This window comes from Triticum aestivum, chromosome 6B (genome assembly GCF_018294505.1).
Source record: "Triticum aestivum cultivar Chinese Spring chromosome 6B, IWGSC CS RefSeq v2.1, whole genome shotgun sequence".
Taxonomy (NCBI): domain Eukaryota; kingdom Viridiplantae; phylum Streptophyta; class Magnoliopsida; order Poales; family Poaceae; genus Triticum; species Triticum aestivum.
Window position 1 is genome coordinate 517,680,215 of NC_057810.1, and position 27,549 is coordinate 517,707,763.

General features: G+C 43.1%; 1 protein-coding gene and 1 long non-coding RNA gene across 2 annotated transcripts; both read left to right on the top strand.

Annotated features, from left to right (window-relative positions):
* The first annotated feature begins 10,868 nt into the window (after positions 1–10,868).
* Positions 10,869–20,740, top strand: LOC123137759 (uncharacterized). The gene is made up of 7 exons (XR_006468487.1): positions 10,869–11,435; positions 18,922–19,044; positions 19,526–19,602; positions 19,699–19,793; positions 19,882–20,007; positions 20,359–20,415; positions 20,502–20,740. It is a non-coding gene; the product is annotated as an uncharacterized lncRNA (long non-coding RNA).
* Positions 11,435–16,256, top strand: LOC123137758 (uncharacterized). The gene is made up of 2 exons (XM_044557604.1): positions 11,435–13,972; positions 15,636–16,256. Exons 1-2 carry the CDS (start codon positions 12,814–12,816, stop codon positions 15,656–15,658), a joined length of 1,182 nt encoding a protein of 393 aa, XP_044413539.1. The 5' UTR covers positions 11,435–12,813; the 3' UTR covers positions 15,659–16,256.
* Positions 20,741–27,549: the final 6,809 nt, after the last annotated feature.

Genomic DNA, 27,549 nt, shown 5'->3' on the forward strand with positions numbered 1-27,549 from the left:
CCCGAAGTGACAACAATCGGGATACTTCTCGGTGATGACCGTAGTTTGAGGAGTTCATGTATTCACTATGTGCTAATGCTTTGTTCCGGTTCTCTATTAAAAGGAGGCCTTAATATCCCTTAGTTTCCACTAGGACCCCGCTGCCACGGGAGGGTAGGACAAAAGATGTCATGCAAGTTTTTTTCCATAAGCACGTATGACTATATTCGGAATACATGCCTACATTACATTGATGAACTGGAGCTAGTTCTGTGTCACCCTATGTTATAGCTATTACATGAGGAATCACATCTGACATAATTATCCATCACTGATCCAATGCCTATGAGCTTTTCACATCTTGTGTTTCGCTTATTTACTTTTCCGTAGCTACTGTTACAATTACTACAAAACTATTATCTTTACTTTTGCCACTGTTACCATTACTATCATCCTACTTTGCTACTAAATACTTTCCTGCAAATACTAAGTTATCCAGGTGTGGTTGAATTGACAACTCAACTGCTAATACTTAAGAATATTCCTTGGCTCCCCTTGTGTCGAATCAATAAATTTGGGTTGAATACTCTACCCTCGAAAGCTGTTGTGATCCCCTACACTTGTGGGTTATCAGCCGTGGGCAGCGCTGACCCTCGGGGTGGGCTGTGATGCGGTAGGTATGTGGCACGGTGTACCGGATACCCGTTTGGTATCTCGGGAACCCTACACACATCGTTCAGGGGCGTATGTGGAAACCTCGACCGGACTCCTTGCGGATGGAACCTAGATAAGCGATGAACCTGGACTAGAGACTTGACTGTTTAGGTAGGTTGTGGCCGACACCCTCGTTGGGCTTCCGCTTGAAGGTGGCCGAGTACATGTCGTGTAAACGGCGCTAAGTGGTGGAAGTGTGTATGAAGAAGTACACCCCTGCAGGGTTAACATCATCTATTCGAATAGCCGTGTCCGCGGTAAAGGACTACTTGGTTGCCTATATAGTTCATAGACAAGTAAATGGAAATTACTAAAATCCTCAAGATAAGTGTGAGTGCCGAGGATGGCCCTTCCGTAGGAATACAGAGGTGGATCCCCGGTAGTGTATTGATGTGGTGTGTAGTGGACTTGAGTGCGCAAAACAATTACAAGTTGGTGTCTCGTAAGATAGTTTAGCCAAGAGTCAAAGCTGGCTTGCTGCAATAACCCCACCAACCCTTCTTGATAATGTGCATGTATGTAGGTTCTGATGTAAGTCTTGTTGAGTACCCTTGTGCTCATGTTTGCTTAATTTACGTTTTACATAAGATGCTGCAACCCCTTCTGATGGGTTCTACGTAGACCTTGATGTCGACGAGTAGCCTGAGGCCCAGGTGGTGATCCTGAGCACATGGTGGGCCCTTGTAGGATAGCTAGGCTTCCTCAAGCCTCTTTTATTTTCTAGATGTCTGTACTCAGACATGTTGCTTCCGCTTATGGCTTGTATGTCTTTATGACTGGAATGTTGGGTCATGTAACCGCTGTCTGTGTGAATGATATGTATGGCTCTCTGGCGCCTTTACATAAAGTACTTCAGTTGTAGAGTCATGTTGTGATGCCATGTTGTATTTGCACATATCGAGCATATTGTGTGTATGTTATTGAAATGCTTGGTATGTGTGGGATCTGACTATCTAGTTGTTTATCCTTGGTAGCCTCTCTTACTGGGAAATGTCTCCTGGTGCTTCCACTGAGCCATGGTAGCTTGCTATTGCTCCGGAACACTTAGGTTGGCCGGCATGTGTCCTTCTTCGTTCCTATGTCTGTCCCTTCGGGGAAATGTCATGTGGTGATCCTCGTAGTCCTTGTAGCTTGATACGACTTGGGATTCACTCGCTGTTGATCGGCACATTCATTGCTGGGTCACGTATGCATGTCCCTGTAAGTTAGTGCCACTTTGGGTTCACGACTAGCCATGTCAGCCCGGGTTCTTTGTCATATGGATGCTAGCGACACTATCACATACGTGTGCCAAAAGGCGCAAACGTCCTGGGCAAGGTAAGGCAACACCCATGGGAATACCGTGCGTGAGGCCGCAAAGTGATATGAGGTGTTACATGCTAGATCAGTGTGGCATAGAATCAGGGTCCTGACAGCGTTGGCATCAGAGCCGGACTGCATGTAGGTTCTTCAAGTCAAACTGGTCGATGTTGAGTCTAGAAATGCTTTGTTATATGTAGGGGAATTGATTGTGGGATGGAACGTAAGGCTCTTTTTACTCCTTTACCTCATGGCATTCTGATCTGAGTCAGTCCATTCTTTCCACCGGGGGTTAAGGACTAGGATCTCTTCTCTCTATCAGGTTCACGTGTTACTAATCCGTAGTAACTTATAGTATTGTTGGTTAGAAGCCCCAGTTCAGTTCTACTACTCCAATATGTTGTTAGCTGGACCCAGAACCTTGATATGATGTTGTTGAGTGTGTATGCAATCTTTTGCAAAGTGTCTCAAAATCCTTTTTGAGCATTTACAGCCATTATGCTGTCCAATTTCTGCTAGAAATTCTAATGTCTTTGAATTATTTGGTGTTTCAGATGTCCTCTCGCACTGTTCACCAGGTGGTTCAACTGACCTGCGGCATTGACGTGCCCGGACACACGGCTATGTTAGTATGAGTGATGACTGAGACCGGCTACAGATGGTATCCTGAATATACCGTCGAGGAGCAGTTTCGCGACATCAATCACAGTTAGTTTATCTGCACCGTGAGGATCTTCCCATCTTATCCCGGTTTTACCGAGCCTCTGCACTGGTCTTATGGGCTTGGTATTAGCATGGAGATGTCCGTGCATGATGATGCCTACTCTATGATCTCCATCGTCCGAGCTGGGTATGCATCGCTGAATGATACTGAGTTCCGCTACCTGCCGGCGGCACGCACTGGCCAAGAAGGCTATTACACTAGGCTATATGCCGATGCTTCTCACGAGGAGCCACTTCTTCGCACTACTACTGAGATGTTGAAGGAGAGAGACTGAGAGAACCGTGCCTTACGCATGGAGTTGTACAACACCCGCCAGGACCACTGGGCTACCCTGACGCGGCTCGCGCCAGCTGTGCAGACCGGTTACTTGGATATACGTGACTTATACTCTGTCCGCACACGTCTTCTAGCTCGCATGGATTATGCAGACATTTGAGGTATCACGCCTCCGCGTGGGTGCCGTCTTCCACCCTTCATGGGGCCGAGGCCTCATCTGAGTCCGTATGGTCCACAGTCCCAACGTGATCGTGAGTTTCCGGATCCACACGTCCCGCTTCCAGGCTATGCGGGGGATCTCTATGAGGACTACTACGGAGTTGGAGATGACTGAGCTAGATCTCGACACTAGTAGTTTGTAGTAGTTGTATTTCCACAGTCCCGTGCGTCTTGTGGAATATGATGTAGTGTCTATTAGATACCAGAGGTGTAGAAAAATAATGTATAGGAGCTTGGGATGCCTCCGATGAGATGTAATATTCCCTTCACCGTAGTTGTACTTCAGTTTGGTCTTGTACTAAACCGTGTACGGTGTGTATGACGATGGAATAAATATGGCAGTTTCTGTATTACCATGTCATACGGATGATCATCTTGCATTCCGAGTCATCCATTACATTCTGCATTTCTATGTCAGAATTTTGTCATCCTTGTCTAAACCATTGTTTTGTTTTCCTAGGATGGTCAACACCCGCAACAACCCTGCTGCCCCAGAGCAGGCTGAAGGCAGTGGGGCTAGAGATGCGAATCTGCCTCATCCTCCTTCTTTGGCTGAGGTCATGCTGGAGGCCGAGAGGAACAAATAGGAGACCAACCATTTACTGGAACGCATCGAGCAGAACACAGCACTACACTAGAGGAACGACTTGGTGTCTCTCATTGACTTCATCAAGTTGCACCCACCCACCTTCCATCACTCCGTCGAGCCCCTCGACACCGATGATTGGCTCCGCAGCATAACCCACAAGCTACGCTCTGCACATGTAGCCGAAGCTGACAAGGTCACATATGCTGCCTATCATCTTGAAGGCCCCGCCAGTCTCTAGTGGGAGAACTATGAGGCTATGCGCCCAGCTGGCCAGGTTACCACTTGGGCAGAGTTCAGTGAGGCTTTCCGTGAGCATCACATTCCGGAAGGTCTTATGGATCGCAAGCGGGAGGAGTTCTTCAGTTTCACCCAGGGTAGACTCACTGTGGATGCATACAGCAGAGAGTTTGGAAACCTAGCACGTTATGCAACTGAGGAAGTTTCCACCGATGCCAAGAAGCAGGCAAGGTTTCGCAAGGGACTTAGCCCCGAGCTTCGCCATGATCTCCGACTGCACGAGTGCACTTCCTTTCAGAAGCTAGTGAACAAGGCTATTAGTGCTGAGACAGGTCAGACTGACTTCGAAGCTACACGCAAGCACGGCCGTGACACTAGTTCCTCATCCGGTTCTGGCTCTCAAAAGCGCCGAGTGTGGGTGCCTAACACCGCTCTGCCACCCAGGTTCACACCGAGGCCATCCTATCAGGCGCCTCGTCTAACCCAGCAGTATGCATCGACCAAGTCTTATGGTGGATCAACCAACAATGCTTCCCCACGCACCAGCACTGTGACATGTTTCAAGTGTGGAGAACCGGGTCACTACATGCGAGAGTGTCCCCAGATCAACCCCAACCCCAACCAGTCCGAAAAGGTTGTTGGTCGTGGCAAGCCAACAGGGAAGGTGTACTACGCCAAGCCGGCCACCGCTGCACGTGGCCATGTGAACTGTGTCTCGGCTAAAGAGGCTCAGGATGATCCCAACGTCGTTCTTGGTACGCTCCTTGTTAACTGCCATCCGGCATCTGTTCTTTTCGATACTGGAGCATCTCATTCATTTATATCCGAGAGCTATGCTCGTTTGCATAACACCACATTTTGTGATATGCCCACCTCCATGGTAATCCAAACCCCGAGATCCAAATGGCAAACTTCTAGAGTGAGCCATGGAAATGAAATTCATGTTGATAGACTTGTTTTCCTTGCGTCTTTGATAGCTCTTAAATCTTCGGACATTAATATCATCTTGGGTATGGACTGGATGTTAGCCCATCATGCTAAGATTGATTGCTTCTCTAGGACCGTTCAACTTACACACCCATCGGGCAAGGTAGTCAATGTCTTGACCCGAGTAGCTAAGCGGCAGCTATACTCTCTTAATGTTAGTCCTTTGCCAGACCTTGAAGACGTTCCGGTAGCCCGTGACTTTCCGGATGTCTTTCCAGAAGAACTGCCAGGTGTTCCACAAAACAATGTTCGTCTTTGTGAAAAATGTTTGCACTTTCAAAATAATGTTCATCTTTTCTGAAAAATGTTCGTGCAAACAAAACTATCTTTGCAATTTTCAAAAATGTTCGCACAATACAAATAATATTCATTTTTTTCAAAAATGTTTGTTTCTTCAGAAAAAAATTCTGCTTTTGAAACATTTCATATATATTATTTCGAAGTACTCGTGCCTTCAAAAGCAACTCGAAATTTAAAGTATTCAGTTTTAAAAAATGCAATAGCTATAGTGCTCCTACTGTGTCGTTTTATTTGTCTACAATATGTACATACGAGTAGATAGTTGTTAAAGAACTGCCCTGCTTATATGTCAACAAACTTTGTGTGGTTTGTTGGCTAACGTCGTGCGCGAGCGCGCGGTTTTTGCTTTTGGTATTTTCGATTCTGGGGTACAGTAAACTCTAGGCCGGCCCATTTTTAGACCCGCCCTGTGCGTTTGCTCGACAGTATGCCGCGTAACGCTACACATAGGAGCTCCCATGTATAAAAATACAGAAAATGCAACGCCCGTGTGAGGTGTCGAACGCCAAATCCTATTCGGTGCCTTAAGCGCCAAATACAGACGATTAGGTACAGGAGCGAACCAAAAAATAAAGCGTTCGCTGTGAATCCAACCTTGTTCGTTTCGTTTAAGTAGGGAGCGAACCAACCAATGGGACAACATGACCAGATGTGCTAGAATAGTTTTAGGTATTCTTTATAAAATGAAAAAGAATGTTTTGTTTTCCAGTTTGCTATCCTTTTTCCTTTCTCTCTTTTTCCTTAAATGCGTGAACCTTTTTCGAAGACGACGAAGTTTCTGAAAAAGCGATGAACTTTTTTTCAAACTAGATGGACTTTTTCAAATTTGACAAACTTTTTTCAAAATCGATGAACTATTTTTCAAATTATATGAACTTTTTTCAAATTCGACAAACTTTTTTCAAATAGGATAAACATTTTTTTTAAAATTGATGATTTTTTTTCAAATTTGATGAACCTTTTCAAAATCGATGAATTTTTTTCAAGCTCGATGAACTTTTTTCAAATACGATGATTTTTTTTCAAATTTGATAAACTTTTTAGATTTTGTGAAAATTTCTTTGAAAAGCCGTGAATAGTCTTACAAAATGGATGTACTTCAAAGAAATGTGGATCGTTTTCCAAATTTATGTATTCTTTTAAAAAATTGTACTGCCACGGAAACAATTTCCATATAGTCTGTTTTCGGAATAAACACACCAAAGTCGACGTGGTGCATTGGTACTGTGCGCAAGTTCCTCGCGTTGGCATGTGTGTTCGATACCTAGTTCCCTCATATTTTTTATGAGGATTTGTTTTTTTAGCATAGACACGAGCAACGTTGGGTCGGCCCACTATAGCGCACCTTCCCCTCTCCCCTAAGCGGCGCTGAGGGCGGGGAGCTCCTAGTCAGCGCTGCAGGCGCCCGTTAACGAGCTGGCGCCTGCAGCGTCGCTGGCATGGGCCGGCCCAACGCGTGTTTGCAGTGGGAGCTGTTCACTTTTGAAGTAAAAAAGCAATAAAACCTGAGGATAGCTGGGGATTCGAACTCCGAATCACTTTGTTGCGTGTGCACCACACTAACCACCAGAACAAACTAACTTTGTTGTCTTCTACAAACTTTTTTCAAAATCGATGAACCTTTTCGTGCAGTAAAACATTAATATATACTCAATATAAATTATCTCAAAAAAGAAAACGTAAATTCGAAAAAAAGTTCATCAAATTTTAAGAAAAGTTCAAAAAACTGAAAAGGGTTCATCGATTTTCAAGAAAAAGTTCACCAAATTCGAAGAAAAGATCATCGGATTTGAAAAAAAGTTCATCGAATTAAAAAAAAGTTCATTAGATTCAAAAAAAGTTCATCGGTTTTGAAAAAAGTTCATCGAATTCGAAAAAAGTTCATCGCATTTAGAAAAAGTTCATCGAATTTGAAAAAAGTTCATGTAATATGAAAAAAGTTCATCAAATTTTAAAAAAAGTCCATCGAATTCAGAAAAAGTTCACCAAATTTGAAAAAAGATCATGTAATCTAGAAAAAGTTCATCGATTTTAAAAGAATTGTTCATCGAATTTGAAAAAAGTTCATGTAATCTGGAAAAAGTTCATCGAAATTAGAAAAAGTTCATCGAATTTGAATAAAGTTCATGTAATTTAAAAAAGTACAATGATTTTAAAAAACATGACATTCTTTTAGAAAATCATGCATTAAAAAAAAAGAAAAAAAGGGAAAAACGAATAAAACCGTCAAGAATTGAAGAAACAAAATAAAAAGAAAGAGCGACTTAACTTAGTACACAACAAACGCGATGTCGTAGTGGTTGGAGCGCAGCAATCGTAACGAGTCCGGCGTGGGTTCGATTTTTAGTTCTCTCACTTTTTAATGTTTCCGCAAAACTAGAGTGGGCCGGCCCAGCTTGGACTGCTGCGGGCGCCCGTTTGCAAATTGCACTGTAACGGGCGCCCGCAGCGCTAAATAGGAAATGCCCTGAGGGCGCCGAAGAGGAGCTATCCTCTCGAACCGGCACCAACCACCATTTAATGGAAGCTGCTGGCCAGTACAGCTAATGGATGCTGATAACTAAATGGCAACGTGAATATTTGAACTAACTTCAGTTGCTGATTTGAAACAAAAATTCAAAGTTCCAAATCAGCTTTTAGAAAACACAAACAAATTTTAGAATTTTCATTTTGTTGAACATTTTTGAAAAACACGAACAAAATTTGTAATGTGATTGTTTAAAAAATCAAACAAAATTGAAATATCAAAATTTTAATAAAGACATGAACAAAAAGTTGAAATTCGAAACATTTTTGGTAATTTTTCGTGAAAATTTAAAATATTTGGAATTTTGAATTACGAACAATATGTAAATTCCTGAACATTTTATAAAAGCTTAAATAAAATGTGTAATTCTTGATCATTTAGAAAAGGTATATTGTTTAAAATTCTAAACATTTGAACATTTTTTGAAATTATGAATAAAAGAAATAAAAAAGAAAAAATGATAAGGAGAAAACGTAAAAAATAATTAAAAAAGTAAACCCAAAAACTAAGAAAACATATAAAAGAAACGTAAAACCAGTTCAGGAACCTTACTTTCTAGAAGGTCCCTAAAACAGGTAAAACTGACAGGAAACTTCTAGAAGATTATCAAAACCAGAAAAAGAATGTTTAATGTACATCCGAAAATGGGTTGGCCCAGTTTGCACAATGTGTGTACCTTTCCTTGTAATTTGACGCGGTTAGCGTCGTATAGAAATTCTATAAGAGAGAACATATGGAACAACTTGTTGGCTTCATAAGAGATTCATCCCAAATAAGTGAAAAAAGTTGTAAATATATTTTATTTTCTAAAAATTAGAAGAGAATAAATAGAGTATTATGTTGAAAATCCAAGAAAATTCCTCGATGCATATGTAGTATCTAAATGCAAAAAATTAAGGTAAAAATAAAAAATAAAAAAGTAAGTGCCATGGTCACCATCACCATAGCTTTCTATGAATGATTTGAATAATTTCTTCATCATATTTTCGCACGACCTTTCAATGATACATAGCCAAACACAATTTATTACCCTCATTAAAGTAGAAAAATTGTTTAGTACCTTTTGTAATGACAAATATTAAACTAAAAATGCCACTTGTTATGACATAATTTTGTTCTCCTACTTTTTGAGCAACCAAAAGGGACTCAAGTGGGTGATAACTCTTTTGTGCTTGAGAAGTTAGTTTGAATAGCTAGTGATATTTGTTTGCTTTCATCAGGTGAAAATGTTTAGTGCATGACTCTTCTACTTGAACCACTATGGGGAACAAGATAAATAACCCTATCTTTTTGTGAAAATGAACAGATATGGTATAAAAGTTCACTGAAAGTACAAAGCATCTTAAACATAAAAAAATTACATCGAGATTTTGAGACCATCAAATAACCACTACTGCCGCCAGAACGAGCTGTCAACGCTCCACTGTTTCCGCTCTCGTAACAGAGCCGGCTTGACCTTGTCGATGTCAACCGAGAAATCTTCGCGCACGTGTTCCTAAGGGGAACATCCTGGAGCCGTAGTCGTAGCAGTTGTACTCTTGCATAGATCTGTGTAACCAGTGACACCAAATCTTGCCACTAGACGAGAAACCCTAACCTCATCGCTCCAAGGAGACGGCAAAAGTCTACGTCGGAGCTCCTTAACTACGTCTAAATGGCTGGACTTGAGGGGGGACATAGCCGAAAGATAGGCCTGAAAAAGAGACACCACCATCCGCCCGAGCGCCCCTCCTGCGAGGACTAAAAAACCCTAACCTAAACAACTAACCAGAGCGGATGCACCGGGGTTCCGCTCTCTGCCACTGGCCGCCGGAGCGATAAGCAGAGGGAATGCGAATCCACGGGCTCGCCGTTAAGTCTCGAGGGAGAAGCTTGCCCAACCAACCTAGGGTTACGAGAGGAAACAAGATAAAGACGTGGCTAATATTTTTAATAAATATAGCTCTATTCTATAGCCTCATAAGGCCCAAGTAGAGAAACCCACCCATTTTATGCACCGAAATCATATAGTGTGGATGAACTATTTAGGATACTAGATTATGTTGTGATTATGTGTGTATCGTTGTTTCTACCACAACAACAATTTATATCTCAAATAAAATTTAAAAATAAATAAGATAATTACATTTTAGAACATATGTACAAGCTTAGGTCATATACACAAGATGGTTGGGAAAATCAATTATTTGTGAGCGCAAAAAATTCTGACTCTAATTTTTCTATGGTTTCCAGGGTTCATTTAAGTGTTTTTGTTATTTTATTACTGTAATTATAATTTTTTTATTGTAAGTCTATGTAATAATGTTATAAACTGGGAATTCTAATAAAATTTTGCATAGACTGTCACGTGGGGCCAAAATGAAGCAGGTCCATCAGCCGCCAATGAAGGACAAAATATCAATGTGAAAAGATTAGCGAGGGCGGAGCGCGCGGGGAGGCAAAATTCTCAGTGCCTTACGCGGGGTGTCAAATTTTGATCGATTTAACCCTGCATCAAACACAAGGACCTAACCCCGTCCCTTATCCCACTCTGTGCGCCGCCCCCATCCCATCGTCGCCACCCCGCATCCCTCTTACTCCTCCTTGAGCCTCCTGCATCGCATACTCATAGCAGCACCATCCAGATCCGTCAAAGACGGTGAGTCGCCCTTCTCTCATAGCAGGTGATCAACACATTTCATATACATCTTTTGGCACTGAAATATGCGGTTTATTGAGTTATACTCATTCATTTCTTGCTATGAATTGTTGAATTTGTGAATGATAATCATATAAAGGGGTCATTTACTACTCAGTGGTTTGTTTTGCAGAAAAGTGCGAGAAGGCACTATAAACTTCAAGATACGGACTAAGTGGCTAAGAGAACGAAGAAGAGGAGGAAGAATGGACTTGTGCGAGAAGAAACAAAGTAACCAGGGGGGGCAACTTGAGAAGAGAGGGATGTTCTTGCGAAGGAAAAAGGAAGTAGGAGGGCCATTGTGCAAATGGAAGATCAGATCGAGGGGTCAAAATCCCTAGTCCATCTCCAATTCCCCTCGGGCCTGGCCATATCTCCATCTCTCTTCTCCCCCACCACTTCTTCCACCTCAGGCCGCTGCCACGGCGAGGCCGGCGTGGTGGTGCGCCTCCGCAGCCCAGCCACCACCATCTCCATCCATCTCCACTGCGCCACCATCCACATCAGCGCCGCTGCGCCATCCATTCACCAGCACCACCATCGCCTCCTGCCACCACTCCACCAGCGCCGCCACCAGCGCCCACCTCGCGAGCCCCTCCTTCTTCCTCTCGACCTCCTACTGCTGCCTTCTCTTCTTCCACGCAACCTGCTGCTGCTCCTTCTTCCTATTCGCCCCTGCTGCTCTTCTTGCTGAAGCCCTCTTTCCTTGCCCCGCTGCTCCTCCTCCTTCAATCCCTTTGCCGCTGTTCTTCTCCTTGTCCCTACTACTGCTGCTGAACCGCTCCTCCTCTTGTTGTGTCTCTGCTGCTCGCTGCTACTCTAGCTGCTGCTCCTAGTTCTTCTCTGAACGAAAACTGCTGCTGCTTCTCTCCTCTCTTACTTCTTGCAAATTTCTGAAAACTGCTAGGTGAACCTTGTGTACTGTTCCGAACAATTAATTTGTGCCTTGAGATGCTTATGTAATATTCAGATTTGAAGTGTACTTGCAACCTGATGTTTGCTCTGTTTAAGTACTTGTATAATATAGTGCATGTGTTCTGAGATCTGACTAGTTGAGGCTTTGTTACTTTGAGAGATACTTGATCTATTATATTTTGGTTCTGTCAATTAGTATTCTGCTAGTATATGTGTGTGTGTGTGTAATTCATCAAAAATATTGTTGTGTGCTGATGATTAGTGTCCGGTTTACTGTTTTTGTGATATATACATATATGTGTGTGTTAAGTTCATGTCCTTTTTACTTCTCTTGTCATTGATGTTAGCTTGTGTTAGTATCTTAATTTCTCAAGAATTACAAAAATACCAAAAAGAAAGTTAGTAAAATCTGAATCTACCTTTGCTTATCCGCATTTCCATTGGCGACAATCTTGATAGTTTAGGTTTATTTTCTGTTCCCTTCATCTGAATTGTATTACCGTGCTTTAGCCGAATATAGTTGCCGTCGCCTAGTCCCTGAGGAGAGCACGACACTCGTAGTTTGGGGCGTAAAAACCCCGCTATATTACAATTGATCATTTTGGCGCCGTTGCCGGGGACTAGCATCGAGCGATTGTGCGAAGCTATAGACTAGGCTTAGTATAGTTTTTGTTTAAATTTTCAGTCAAATTTATTTCTGTGTTTCTTTTAACTTTTTACTTTTTGTTGCTTCGGCTTATTAGGATACTAACCCTCTCACCTGTGTTTGATGTTTGTGAGCGTGTGTAGGATATCTTACTATTTGTAGGCTGATTGATAGTTGCACTTGAACACATGGCTTTAGTACGTGATCTTTGGTTGCCAAGTAGTTTGGACACGATGACAGGGCCAATTTGGCCATCTATTGTGGCCGAAAATTTTGAGTTGAGGCCTGGACTTATTGCTCGTCTTGCAGAATCACTTTAGAGGATTACCCAATGAAGACCCTCATGAGCACATTAGTAATGTTCTGGAGTATGCCAATACAGTCCAGTACCATGGCGTTTCCCAAGATGCTATGAAGTGTATGTTGTTCACATTCTCTCTCAGAGATGCTGCTAAGGACTGGTATTATTCTTTGCCATCAAGATCATGCACTTGGGGTGATATTTCGCAAGCTTTCCTGCATAGATATTTTCCACTTTACAAGCAAGCCGCAATTCGTGACCAGATCCTCAGTTTTGCGCAAGATGGAAGTGAAAGCTTGTATGCTGCTTGGGAGAGATATAAGTATTTTGCTTAGAAAATGTCCTAATCATGGGTAAAAGGATTGGTTAGTGCTTCTGATATTCTATAGAGGGCTGACACATGCTTCAAGAGATCTTATTGATATGTCAGCTGGTGGAACAATCATGAACAAGACTGTCGAGGGTGCAATTATTCTCATTGAGAGCATTGCCTTCCACCAAATGCAATGGGGTTATGAAAGGCCTAGTTCAAATCCGAAGGTTGCAAGCTGTGTGCAATCAGAAGCTGTGTGTTCCATAAGTGAACAGAAATCATCCATGGTGCCTAATATTCAAAACCAGCATGTTTTATTCCAGGGACAACAACATTTCAGAATTGAATTAGAGCCTCCATATGGAAACATTGATCCTACTTCAATTATCCTTGATGATTATTATGATATTTTCCAAGATGATGCAACCACTTTAGATCAGATGGATACCACAGTAGCAGATCCAATACCTCATGGCAGTGAAACTGTTCAGAATGAGTCAAAGTTGCAAGAAGAGGTTTATGAGGAACCTACTCTGATTGACGCTAAGTTGAGACAGCAAGATATGGAGAAATTCACTTGTGTTAGTCAACTATGTGACTGGTGGAATTTAGTCGTGTCACCAATTGCCCACACTTGTGTTACAACTGTATCTGGACTATTTGTCAAGAAGAAATCATTAGCTCCACCAGTGTTTACCTCTATCACAGTTAAAGAGAGTATCTCAGAGAAGAATAGTGAAGATGGGATTCCAACTCCTGCACATATAATTAAGCAAGTCGGAGACATTCCAAGGAGAGAGATACAAGAGGTTGAGTCAAATTTAGAAGAGCTGATACTTCAATATCCTGAGAATATCCCATGTGTTGCTGAGCTGCATGAATGGTGGAAGTCATCGGTGCCTCTGTTGAAACTTAGCAGTGATGGTGATGAGGAGAACATTGCTCAGAAAGACAGCGAGGTAGTGATCTCAGCACCCCTACCAGATCATGTTAGTGAATATTCACAGATGGGGACATTTCGGACTCAATTAGGTGTTGCTGGTAGTAGCACCATAGAAGATCCAGAGGAAGAGAGACCTCAACTTGAAGAAGAAATACTCGAAGCCAAGGCACAAGATGATCCAGAGCTCAACTACCCAAGTGATCAAGTCGAAGACCTTGAAGAGCCAATGTATATCCTTCCTGAAGAAGTAAAAGAAATTGTTGTAGTTGAACTTGAAGAACCAGAAATTCATTTGCCCATCGTCATACAAGAGCATGATGTAGCAGGTTTATCTAATCCTCTCGATGACATGCGTCCTTATGATTCCTTTGCTTCTACCTTGCATTGCATGATGCCATCTGTTAAAGTAGATTTGAAGAAGCATTTGCTTGGATATGATCATATATACCCTGTTAGTGGCATTACTCTCATTTGTGATGATCACAGGTACTTTCCTCATGCTAGTTCTATGCTTAATGAAACATATCATTCCCGCCTGTCACGCGGGTGACCCGGGTTCGATCCCCGGCAACGGCGCCAAAATGATCTATTGTAAGTGTAGTGGAATATTTTGCCCAAACTACGGATGTCGTGTTCTCCTCAGGGACTAGGCGACGACAGTCGTGCTCGGCTAAAGCTAGATCAGACGAAAAGGTTTTTGATATTGCAAGAGAAACGAAAATAAAGCAAGTTTGTTCCAGAAAATCAACAAACAAAGAAAATGCAAAATAGTAAAGGGAGGTTCAGATATTACTCACTATCTTTTTGGTAGCACTTGAGAAATAGAAACTACAGGGGGACAACTTCAACAAAGGGAACTAACAAGACAAGAACACATATATGTATATAAAACTAGCAAGTATAAGACACACGGAAGGAACAAGATTAGGGACAGCATACAATTATTTCACATCACATATACATGTCACATATGTCACTGGTACATAGCTAGCACATTGAACTTGAGATTAAAAACAATCACACCTCTGACTTCACAAAGAGCAGTCTCACTACAAAATAAAATCACAGGTAGTAATCTGAATCTATAGTTCTATACAACCCACGAACTGACAGTCACATATAAATCTAGCACAAAACAGTTTGCAATTGAACAAGCCTCAACACTAATTGTTCACTGGACACAACAATATGTTTTTTATGAATTACACACACACACGAACACACACGCACGAACACTCACACACACCAACACAGGCACACGCACACACACGGAGAGCAGCGGGTGTTGGAAAGAGCAGCAGTAGATTGGGGGAAGCAGCAAGGTGGAGAGTGGTGCTGGTGGTGATGGATGGCAGCGGTGGCTCGGTGGTGAAGTGGAGCGAGTGGAGGTGCTGGGTGGCGCACCACCACGCCGGCCTGGCCGTGGCGGCGGCCGGTGGTGGAGAAGAAAGGGAGAGGGAGAGAGATGGGATATGCCAGGCCCAAAGGGGATCGGGCTGCTGCTAGGGATTTTGACCCCTCCTCTAGTCTGCCACTTTTCTGATTTGGCCCTTCTCCTTTCCTTCTTTCTTCCCAAGTAGATCCCCTCCATCTTAAGTTTTGGCCCCCGGTTTCTTCTTTCCTTGATGCTCATGTCCCTTTCTTCACTTCTTTCCTGCCCTTCTCTCTTCTCAATAGCCACATGGATGGACTCTTGACCATTGATTTGCACTAGCTAAGTCCAAAGCATGCATTGTTTAGAGATCTACTTCACTTGGCATTCTCTAGTCAGCTCACTATTCACTATCTTGCTCTTGTCATATGCCTTTACTTGAGGACAAGTAAAGATTTAAGTGTGGGGGAACTTGATAAGTGCATTTCATATATATAATTTGGCACTCAAATTTAGCATCTATTGTGATATATCCATCCATTCTTGCTATGAATTGTGATATATTTGAATGAAAATCATATAAAAGATCATTTACTCGTTACTTGTTTCTTTTGCAGAAAAGTGCGATGAGGCACTATAATCGTCAAGAGTCCATCCATGTGGCTATTGAGAAGAGAGAAGGGCAGGAAAGAAGTGAAGAAAGGGACATGAGCATCAAGGAAAGAAGAAACCGGGGGCCAAAACTTAAGATGGAGGGGATCTACTTGGGAAGAAAGAAGGAAAGGAGAAGGGCCAAATCAGAAAAGTGGCAGACTAGAGGAGGGGTCAAAATCCCTAGCAGCAGCCCCGATCCCCTTTGGGCCTGGCATATCCGATCTCTCTCCCTCTCCCCTTCTTCTCCACCACCGGCCGCCGCCACGGCCAGGCCGGCGTGGTGGTGCGCCACCCAGCACCTCCACCCGCTCCACTTCACCACCGAGCCACCGCTGCCATCCATCACCACCAGCACCACTCTCCACCTCGCTGCTTCCCCCAATCTACTGCTGCTCTTTCCAACACCCGTTGCTCTCTGTGTGTGTGCATGTGCGTGTGTTGGTGTGTGTGAGTGTTCGTGCGTGTGTGTGTGTAATTCATAAAAAACATATTGTTGTGTCCAGTGAACAATTAGTGTTGAGACTTGTTCAATTGCAAATTGTTTTGTGCTAGATTTATATGTGACTGTCAGTTCGTGGGTTGTATAGATTCAGATTACTACCTGTGATTTTACTCGAGATGACTCAACTTTGTACTAATTTTAGTACAAAATTAGTACAAAGTTGGGTCAACTTTGTACTAACTTTAGTACAAAATTAGTACAAAGTTGGGTCATCTATTTTGGAACGGAGGGAGTATTTTGTAGTGAGACTGCTCTTTGTGAAGTCAGAGGTGTGATTGTTTTTAATCTCAAGTTCAATGTGCTATCTATGTACCAGTGACATATGTGACATGTATATGTGATGTGAAATAATTGTATGCTGTCCTAATCTTGTTCCTTCCGTGTGTCTTATACTTGCTAGTTTTATATACATATATGTGTTCTTGTCTTGTTAGTTCCCTTTGTTGAAGTTGTCCCCCTGTAGTTTCTATTTCTCAAGTGCTAGGAAAACACCAAAATGATAGTGAGTAATATCTGAACCTCCCTTTACTATTTTGCATTTTCTTTGTTTGTTGATTTTCTGGAACAAACTTGTTTTATTTTCGTTTCTCTTGCAATATCAAAAACCTTTTTGTCTGATCTAGCTTCGTCCACAATAGACGCTGCATGGATCTCTAGTGACGGCATAGTGGTGACGTGGGTCTCGACGAGGAGAGGAAATTGCACAAACCACCACTTATTGGGGCTGGTGTTGCGCAAAACACCTACTATACGGGTTTGTTGCGGAAAACACCGCATATTGGTGTAATACATTGCAGATAGGTCTAATCTAGTATTTGGATGCATTGACATAATTACTGACAAATGGGTCCCGCTCGTAAGTGCACATGTGACAATAAAACCGGCCACATCAGCCAACATATTAGACTGTCATTATCTCCAAAACCTGTGGTCCAGTTAAGCCGAAACTTTCCTAGATTAGTATTGAATATATGTAGTATTTACTGAAATTATTTCACATTTTTCTGAAAATGTCAAAAAAGTTCACACTTTTCTAAAATTGTTAACTTTTGAACCCAAATTTAAATGAAGCAAGTTCGGCATGAGATCACCAACACAAAAACATGGTAGATATTGTTCCCATTAGATTTTAGCATCAAGTAGCTGGCATGAAAGTTGGATAAAGGATAATAATCAGATATGTTGCTGAAACAAAATTTATACCGACACAAGGGACAAGGCCTTAAACACATGTCAAAATCAAGCGCAGAACCTAAGTAATAACAACACAAACGTCCCAAAAAATAGGATCCTAAACAAAAATATGTCGATCAACGGCAAAATTTATCCCCAAAAATGTAAGGGTTTCATGAGGGAGAAGAAGACCTAGGAAGGTAGGGGAGAAGACGAGCATAGCTCAGGTGAGAGGGGGGTGCTTACCCGATGCATATACAAATTTAGTTGTCTCGCACAGATCTTAAAGCAATATTGGAGGACCAGGATAGCAAGGCATGGGTGCAAGTGCTCTAAAAATCTGCGTCCCTCTTTGCTCGAGCCACTATGTATGAGATGATTGTGTCTTGTTTCATCGACATCGGCTTTCAGCCCATCTATTTTTATGAGTCGGCTTCCAGCCCACTTATTAAACTGTTTTTTTAACTCTAGTCTTTTCACTTCTTGGTCTAATATACATTGGCTGATGTGGCCGGGTTTTATTGTCACGCGTGCACTTAGAAGCGGGACCCATTTGTCAGTAATTATGTCAATGCATCCAAATACTAAATTAGACCTATCTGCAACGTATTACACCAATATGTGGTATTTTCCGCAACAAACTCGTATAGTAGGTGTTTTATGCAACACCAGCCCCAATAAGCGGTGGTTTGTGCAATTCCCTCCGACGAGGAAGGCTGCATCACCAGCCTTCATCGAGGCCAAGAACTCATGGAGCTTCAGATCTCCATCAGACCTATCTATAAGGGAATACGGTTAGTCCAAAGTCGTTTGTTTGGCTTTTCCATCCGCTGTTGACATAGCTGCAGGCTGTCGATCTCTGTTTAGCTCCGATGTTAGTGCTGCTGGGTTTGTCCTTGGTGGGGTGGCGACAATGCCTTCAGGTCCACTCACGCCTGGCTGCTGCTGCACGTTCAAGCATGAGCAGTCCCGTCGCCGTCATCACTGGACGAGTGGCAGCCTAGAAGCAGTTTCTATCACAGACGACCGACTGAGATTCATGTGCATAGGAAAAACAGTATGCACGTCATGGATGCATGTTAATATATTTATAGTCTATACCGTCGTGTGTTGGATGCGGTACTTTTTACATGTCGGAGTAGTACTAATAGGTCTCTAATTAATCCAGCGATTCAGCGTGCGTGCGTACTCCTTCGGTTGCTAAATATTTGTCTTTCTAGAAATTTCAACAAATAAGTATATACGGAGCAAAATAAGTGAATCTACACTCTAAAATATGTCTATATACATCCGTATGTGATATTCTATTTGAAATCTCTAAAAAGACAAATATTTAGGAATGGAGGGAGTAGCTAGCAAGAACCGATCAGTCTAATGGTTAGCTTTCTAAATATTGTGTACTCCCTCCATCCGAAAATACTTGTCATCAAAATGAACAAAAAGGAATGTATCTAAAACTAATATACATCCAGATACATCTTTTTTTATTCATTTTGATGACAAATATTTCCGGACGAAGGGAGTACGTTGATTCATTCTTAATCAATTAATACAGATGGAGTTGCTTTGTGCAGGATCATGTCAAAGAGGAATTGCCATCTTTTGTCGTCATCATGGTTGCCCCATGCCGAAAAGTACTCGCGTAGGAATGGGGCCAGGTCGGCGAATCGTGATCAGCGAACTAGAACGTTCGATGGGTTAGTACTGGTTGATGCAATCATATATTTCTACTGATAGTATATATTTTTCATGCGACAAGTATCTTCTATTCTCCACCACATGAAAGTGGGATCCATGTAAAATTTGTGTGAGAATGATGATGCTGATTAAGTGTTGTAGGAGATAGTTGCGCAAAATATGTAAATTTGACATTTAAGTAGTGATATGTTTTTGTACAGTTTACAATGCCAAATTGTTTTAGTTTCTACGACAAGATGGAAATTTGTAAGATGAGATATTAAGGCCTGTCTCGGTGTCAATATATACTAGAAGAAACAGCCTTCAGGTTTTCAATAATAATGTAGAAAATAAGGTGTGTTGATCTTTTGCTAACATAATTGTGAATATATGAGGTAATTACATGTCACAAATATTCTCTAGTAAAGCCTACACTTTTAATGTTATAATTGCTGCTCATGTATTAATAATATGGTTAATTGTAATTGGGCTTATGAGCAGAACAAACTGGATGATCTATAACTCTTTGAAGTGCGACTATTTCCAGTTGTGCCACTCCATTTAATAAAAAAGTTCAGGTAAACTAACATCTCCCGTTATGTGTATTACATGCCAGTTCTATAAAAACTTGGCCATTTGTCCTAAAACTAATCATATGTTTCTTTCCTAACAAGCTTGCTATCATTGGATTTCTAGAAAGTTGAGATCAGACATGGTTGTATTAATATATTGTCTTTTAGAAGTTAGAAAGATAATGGTTGCCTTGCATGTAAGTATGCATTATTTGCACTTTTTGTGTATTCATACTTCTCTTATACATCCACATTCAGGTTCACTCACATATATTTTCTCAACAGATAAGGGATATAAAATATAGAATCTTCCAACTTTGGGAGACAATGTGTCTTTGAAGGGGAAAGTCTAAACGTTGGACAAAGCATATTGGATTACAAAGTTATCCAAGCAGCAAGAGGAAGTAGAAAGTATGTCAACCCGTCTACTCTGTATCGAATTTGTTTTATTCAGATCACACAAATCCATGCATTTTGTATATAGTTTGAATTCTCAGTTTCAGTCCTTCCAACATTGCATCCGTCAGATGTGAGTCTAATTGTTGAGTATCACGGGAAACGAAACGGAACCAATGTATGGAATAGTAACTAAAATCAAGATGCCATCTATCTATCATATTATCACTTTACATGCTACTATTGTTGTATCATTACATTGACTGGTGCAACAGAAAAAGTGTTTCCTGAATAATCCTACTTACATTGCTCCACTCTTGGACAAGATGAAGAAGGGAAAATAAGAGTTGTCATTTTGTTATGAAGGATTGGGAGCAGCTAAAGCTTCTTCCACTATGGGATCTAAGACAACCAATGAACAAGGTAATTTTCGCATGTTGTCCTTCCCTATATCTAAGCTCACTTTACATGACTCATTAACTAGAACTTTTTTTATTTCTTGATTGCAGGATCCAAAGAACTAGCTGGACTGTACTCTACATCATGGACAGTTTAGTCTTCATAGTTAATTAGGATGGCTAAATTACATTTGAGTTTCATTTGATGGATATTTGCTATGAGAATTATGAATTTTATGAATATACATATCATACATATGGTTTTGAATATTGTCACAATAGTTTCTCGCTACAAAGATTTCACCTGTTGTGATACCTATTTATCACTACCAAGACAAGTATGTTGCAATTTCCTGTTATGACGACTGGAATATTTGTTGCCATAAGTTAATGCCACAAGTGCAATGGGTCGTGGCAACATGCCTAAGGCCATGAAAACAAGGAGTGTTGCCATAGTTTATTGCCACAAGTGTAGTGGGTCGTGGCAACATGCCTAATGCCACGAAAACAAGGATTGTTGCCATAGTGTATTCCCACAAGTGTAGTGGGTCGCGGCAACATGCCTAATGCCACGAAAACAAGGATTGTTGCCATAGTTTATTGCCACAATTGACTATCGCCACAGAAAAGTAATGCGCCACGAAACGACCGTCGTTGCCATAGGTTGTTGCCACAAATGTCTATCGCTACGAGATATCAGTCACCATGATTCGTTACATGTTGCATTAAGTCTATCTCCACAAATCAAATTGTGGCATCAGGTGAGTGTTGCCACGGGAAAACATGTGGCAACTTTCTGCATGGATGTTGCAATAGCACACATTATTGTCACGATTGCTTTTTTGTGGTAATAACCTATTACATGCATCCAGTCACAACGGCTCCCAACGAATGTCGTTTCATGGCAATAGGTACTTATTGCCACGAAACAACCTTATTGCCACGAAACAACATGTATTGCAACAAACCATTTTGTTGCAATAGACCCGGATCCTTGTAGTGTGGGTTGATGGGCCTTGGCCTCCTGTTCTTCAGAGATGTTTGTCCAAGTTATGGGAAATGTTCCATGAGCAGAACTGTGGAAGGGTACTTGACAAGGAGAAGTTTGAGAAGGAGTTGGCCAAGGTTAAGAGTAAACATGAAAGGGAGTTGGCCAAGCTTAAGATGGAAAATGACAAGCTTTGCATTGAGTACACCAAGCTTGTTGATGACGTATCCAAGATGTTTGATTGGCAGGATGGTAGGGTGTACAAGAAGGTGAACTAGAAACAAGTGGAGGAGGAAGATCTTGAGAAGAAAAGAAGGAGGAGCTAGAGGAGAAAGCTAAGTTGGAGGTGCAGATGGAAAAACTTAAACTTGCAAATGAGCAGAGGTGCATTTTGCAGAGCCAAGCTGATATCATCAAGAACACCAGGAAGGCTATGAAGGATGTTCAAGTTGACAGAGATGTTCTTAAGAAGGAGAAGGCAAAGATTGAGCAAGTTGTTGCTGAGCTGCTGAAAGATGGGTATGGCAGCAAGGAGAAGTTAGAGCAAATCAAGGCCATCCTTGAGTCATGAAGTTGTTGTGATATGTTGGTGAAGTAAGTACATCCAAGGCCTATATATAAGGATGTGGCCTAACTGTCTGAAGTGAGTCTATGGGTGTACATTTTGGGGGAATGTGAAGTTAACCTAGTGTTTGGCGCTGCATTTGAACTTTAGTTTGTTATGTAAGAACCTTATTTACTATGTACTTAAGTATGTTATCCAATGCTATTAAGTGTTGTAATGGATCTCCAATGTTATTAAGTGTTGTAATTGATCTTCTATGCTATGGTTTTTAGTAAGGTATGTCATTTGGTTAGCCTACATATATTATCTGTGTGGTAATTGGGCTTAGTGGGCCACTAGTCTCTGACCAAATGCAACCCTAGGCCTACTAAAACACAACCCCCTCTGTCAATATAAACCCCTCTCCACCCCCACCCTTTCCCAGTCACTCCAGCAGCCTCCACCAAAAACAAACCCTAGAGATGGATCCTGACATGGGAGATGTCATATAGGAGGAGGGGGAGGCCGTGGAGGTTAGGGCTGCAACAGCACAAAGGAGGAGGAGGAGGAGGAGGCGCAGGCACAGGGCACATGAGGCGGACCAGGATGAGCATGAACATGAGTACAACCGTCGCCTCTCCGACAAGGTACTAGAGAAATGCAATGCTCAAGAACTTGAGCTAGTTTTCCCTGGTGGCAGGGGAAGGACGTTCATGCAGATCATTAGCTGGGCAAGGAGAAGAGCAGCCATGACTCCCCATCCAGCTACTAGGGCTAAGTGGGCTCGTTTCTTTGCGCGTTACGACTGATGCGTAGTAATCTGAATCTATCTATCTTTCTATCTGTAAGTCTATGCGAGAGAGAGTTGTGGTATTATTTGTAAGATTTTGATCAATGTATGCTACTCTCAATGACTCTATCTATATCTCAATTTCTCTGAATCAATGTAAGATTTGGATGAGAATCAATGTATGCTACTCTCAATGACTCTATGTATATCTCAATTACTATGAATCAACACCATCAAGTGTTATATGTCAAGATGCAAATAAAGTTGAGATGCAGATAACCAAGTGCTGAATCCACAAACAATATCATATTACACATAGTGACTGAATCCACATAGTGACTGAATACAGAACCAAGTACTTAGTGAAGCAGTGTTATTACAAACCAAATTCAACAGTTCACTTGCATACAGAACCAAGGAAAACAGAGCAGTTCACATGCAACCACTTTAGCTAGTTAGCACTTGCATAAAAGTAATCCTTCAACCTCTCAGATGGCTTCCTGAACCTCTTTGACCCATCCTGCACATCACTTCTAACAAATTTTCCAGGAGCAATGAAAGATCCATTGCCATCTCTATTGGTAGAAGCTGATCTGGTGTTCTTTGCTGGAGAAGACCTTGATGACCTGGTGTTATTTGCTGCTGAAGAAATGGTTGTGCTCCTCTTCTTGGGAAGTGGTATTGGTGTTGCTGAAGAGGTGTTGGTCTTGCTCTTCTTGAGAGGTGCTGCTGCTGGTGTAGCCTCAATGTTGGTCCTGCTCTTCTTGGAGGCTGATGCTTTTCCTGTTGTTGTACCTGGTGCTGCTACTGATGTGGAAGCAACCCTCTTCCTTGACCTACAAGTTGTCCGTGTTGACTCATTCATTGTTGCATGAGCTGTTGGTGCAGAGGCAGTAGGTACCCTTGGTGGCCTTTGTGCTGTTGCAACCATTGAAGAACCAGCCTCAGAGTAATTAGCTCTATTTCTTCTGGTACATCTTCATCTTCTTCTTCTGGTACATCTTCATCTGCTTCTTCTTCTACATCTTCTTCTTCCATAACTGTTTTCCCCTTGTTCAAATTGCAGCTTTGCTGTGTGTTCAGATAGGGCTCACCAGGGGTTACATCTAGCAAACTAGCATTAGAGGCAGGGAAGAGAACACCTTCTTGTGAAACTCTGTAAACAACAGGCTCACCAACATGACTAATGGGGATCTGTTCCTCAAGCGAGATGTGATCCATATTAACATCTGATGGACTTGGATCAGTAGCTTTTCTGACTGTGATGTTCAGGAGCTTCTTATCAACAAATAAGTCAAACATTTCCTCTAATGCCTCCTCACTATCCAGTATCTCCACCCCCTCCAACCCCTTTCCCTCTTCCTTTACATAAGTCAGAAAAGCATCCATTCCATACCCCTCCAACTCAAGTAATGATAATATGGTCAGATAACTGATATCTGGAGAAACTAAATACTTTCTCTCCATATTATCTGTTCCTTGAAAATGTAGCCTCATGTCCCAAATCTCATCATCTAAGCTGTAGGAGATTAAATTGACAAACAATTATTTTTCAACTAACTGAAACTTAAAACAATGACCAACATTACTGCACTATCTTCTAATTAGAGTGAATACACTGAACACACTATTTTCTAATTATAGTGAATGCACTGACCAAATGCACTGAACATTATTGAACAATTATTTTTAAAGGTAGTAATTACATTGACATAACCAATAAAATGCAGTAGCATGCCTACAACAAACAATTACACTGCTCATTCGCAATACTGCACTATCTTCTAACCCTAATTCAAGTACTTGTTTCCTAACAAAAACTATCATCTTCTAACCATAATTTTTAAATTTGAACTAAACGTATGAATGACCCAAAAATTTCTTACCTCACTCCACCAGACGACGACGCCCACCTGTTTCCGCCCTCTGGATCTGCGTGGATGCACTTTCGTCACTGCCCTAGCTGCGCGGACTGCTGGATCTGAGCTCGCCGGATCTACCCGAGCCTCGGGCGATGATGGCTGCGCCGACCGCTGCGCCGGGAAGCTCGAGCTGCCTAGCCATTTGTCAACCTCTGAATGTCCACCGCCCTCCAGGCCAGTGACGCCTTGGCTCAATAGCTCGCTGCCGACGGCATCTGGCTGCGGCGCCACCATCGCCCACCTAGGTCGTCACTGCCGGGGAGAGGAGGGGGAGACTGAGAGGGAGTGCGGCCCGACCGGCTCCATTGGTTCCGACCGGACCAGTCGGGCTAACGGCCGTCAACGGCTGCGCCGTGAGCGCGCATGGCCACGTGGCCTGACCGGTGGGGCTAGCACGTCAGGAAAACGGTTAAAACGCTAGTGACTGATATTTTGGGTTTTTTGAAACAGTCGACCGCGCATTTGGTAGTTTTTTGAGAAAAAATAAAATCTAGTAGTTTTTGGAATCCTAGCCTGTAAACTAGTAATTTTATGCTATTTACTCAAGTCGCGGCTCTCGCACGCGTGTGTTTCCTGCTGAATCGACCAAATAGAGGATCGATCAGCTGTTGTGCGTACATTGTATATCTTACCAAGCTGATAGATAACTAGTTAGCTTTGGCTATCAACGTGGTTGTGTGTGCTAGCTTTGCACATACGAATTGGAGGCTATAGCCGTGCATCCCGGCGTAAAAAACTTCATCGGGATCATCGCAAGCGTTGTTATCACTAAGCTTGGAGCTCGGTCAATGGAGAAGAACGACGTGAGACTGAAACTGTTTTTGTGCAGCGCAACTTTCTGCTGCTTCTCTCTTTCTCCTTTTATTCATTTGATCAATAAGTAGCAAGTGAAGTCTATAAAGCGGTGCAGGGGTGGAGATACAATGTCCCTAGACTGGGGCTCTGAAGCTTTGGAGCTCTACGTTGTGCTTTACTGCCCTGATGCGGCCTTTTGCTTCATTATGGTATCCACCCTGTTTGGTGTTTGACTCTATGCTCTTTTGCTTAAACCTTTTTCGAGGCTGTATGCGGCCTGAGGTCCTGTACCAGTTCTGGCTTCTAGATTCTAGTGTTTTCTACTCCCTCCATCCCATAATGTAAGATATTTTATTGACACTATACTAGTGTCAAAAAACGTTTTATATTATGGGACGGAGGGAATAGTTTCTAGTTCTAGCGCTGTGGTTTCAGGGCTTTTGCTGTCGGATGATAACTGCTACTTGTAGCTCGCTTTCGGTTTCCCTTAATGAAAATCGGAAGGGGAAACCCTTCTTTGCTCAAAAAAAAAATGAGGCGGCAGTCAAGCAGTGGTAATTCTAGCAGGGCTAGGTCGATCGTTGAGTGTTTCATTAAAGGCATTTGCTTCATTTTGACGGAAATTGGCCTTGTTTTTATCTGAAGAGAACCTCCGAAGATTAAAGTCGCCGATGATTAGACACGGTGTCGAGTCGTCTTGTTTGACTGATTTTAGTTCGTCGATAAATGATTGTTTAGAGAGCGACTAGAGAGAGCATAAACATTTGTGATGGCGGTTGTTAGAAGGGAGAGTGTGGTTTGGTGCGGAATATGATGAATGTATCATTGAGCCTCGAGGGAGAGTATATATTGAATACAAGACTTGGAAGGCAAGAAGGCTCTCCTGGAGATAAGGTAGGAGACAGATTACAAATTTTAGACTACCAAATACAAATAACCCAAATATATCTCTAACATCCCGCCGAAGACGGGCTGACATCCCCCCCCCCCCAGTCGTAGCGGGAGCGTCGTGGACGGTGTCGCGTCTCGGACACGTTACCTGTAGAGAAAGCCGACAGGTTGCTCAAGCGGATGATAACCCTTTGTGCCGATGTCGAGGTAGCCGAGAGCGTAGGGTTGTGTAGCCGTGGTCGAGGTAGCCGTGCGAACAATGCGGTGGTTGATGTCGAGTTGGGGTAGCCGGTGTCGAGTGAGTCGCTGTGTAGCCGCGGGCGCAAGGAGGCGCCGAGTTAGTCATGGGCGTAGCGGTTGAAGTAGTGGTGCACCAGGAAGAAGATGGTGTTGACGAGGCGTCGCGCCGGGTTTGCCAAACCCGGGGACACGTTGTAGACGAAGGCACGCGTCGGTGTTGCCAGCACCGGGCATGCGTAGACGGAGGAAGGCGAAGTTGGCGAAGCCCCGCACCAGGCTTGCCAGGCCCGGGGACACGTCGTGGACGGATGCACGCATCGGTGTTGCCAGCACCGGGCATGCGTAGACTGGGACCTGCACGAGCTGTACGCCATGTCGGAGAAGTCGGAGAGGCCAGCAAAGAAGGACTCGACGACGGTTGCGGTGCCAATCGGCGTGGGGGCCGATGTCACCAACGGTGGTCGGAGTAGACGAAGCGGTCGGGGTAGATGACGGCGACGCCGACGAGGGTCTGGTGCTGGGATGAAGACGAAGGGGGTGTACGGTCGGCGGTGGCGGCCTAACGGCTAGGTTAGTAGCGCGGCGGCGGTGATCGAAGTAGGTGCGGCACCCGACAGCGTGACGAAGACCGGCGCGGACAGTGGCATTCCCGTGCCAAAGGAGGCGGCACGGCGCATACCACGAGAGATCGACGGGCGGGGACGACGGTGGACTGCGGGCCGAGGCGCTACGGCTCGAAGAGGCGACGCAACGCCGGCGGAAGACCTTGGGGCGGTTGCGGGGACCACGCGCCGCAGTGCTACAACCCAAAGGGGCGGTGCAGCGGTGGATCGCAGGTCGGTGCAACCGCGGGGACGGCCTCGGGGCGGTGGCGGGGACCATGTATCGCGGTACTACGACCCGAAGGGGCGACACAGCGGCGGTGCACGAGTTGATGCAGCCGCGAGGAGAACCACGAGGCGGGGGTGCTGCGGCCCGACGGGGCGACA

Bases quoted from the DNA above. Each gene is read 5' to 3' on its own strand.
- LOC123137758 (XM_044557604.1), top strand. From the start codon at position 12,814: ATGTCAGCTGGTGGAACAATCATGAACAAGACTGTCGAGGGTGCAATT. The intron at 13,973-15,635 runs GTTTATCTAATC...TTTCTTTTGCAG, and splicing joins ACAAGAGCATGATGTAGCAG to AAAAGTGCGATGAGGCACTA.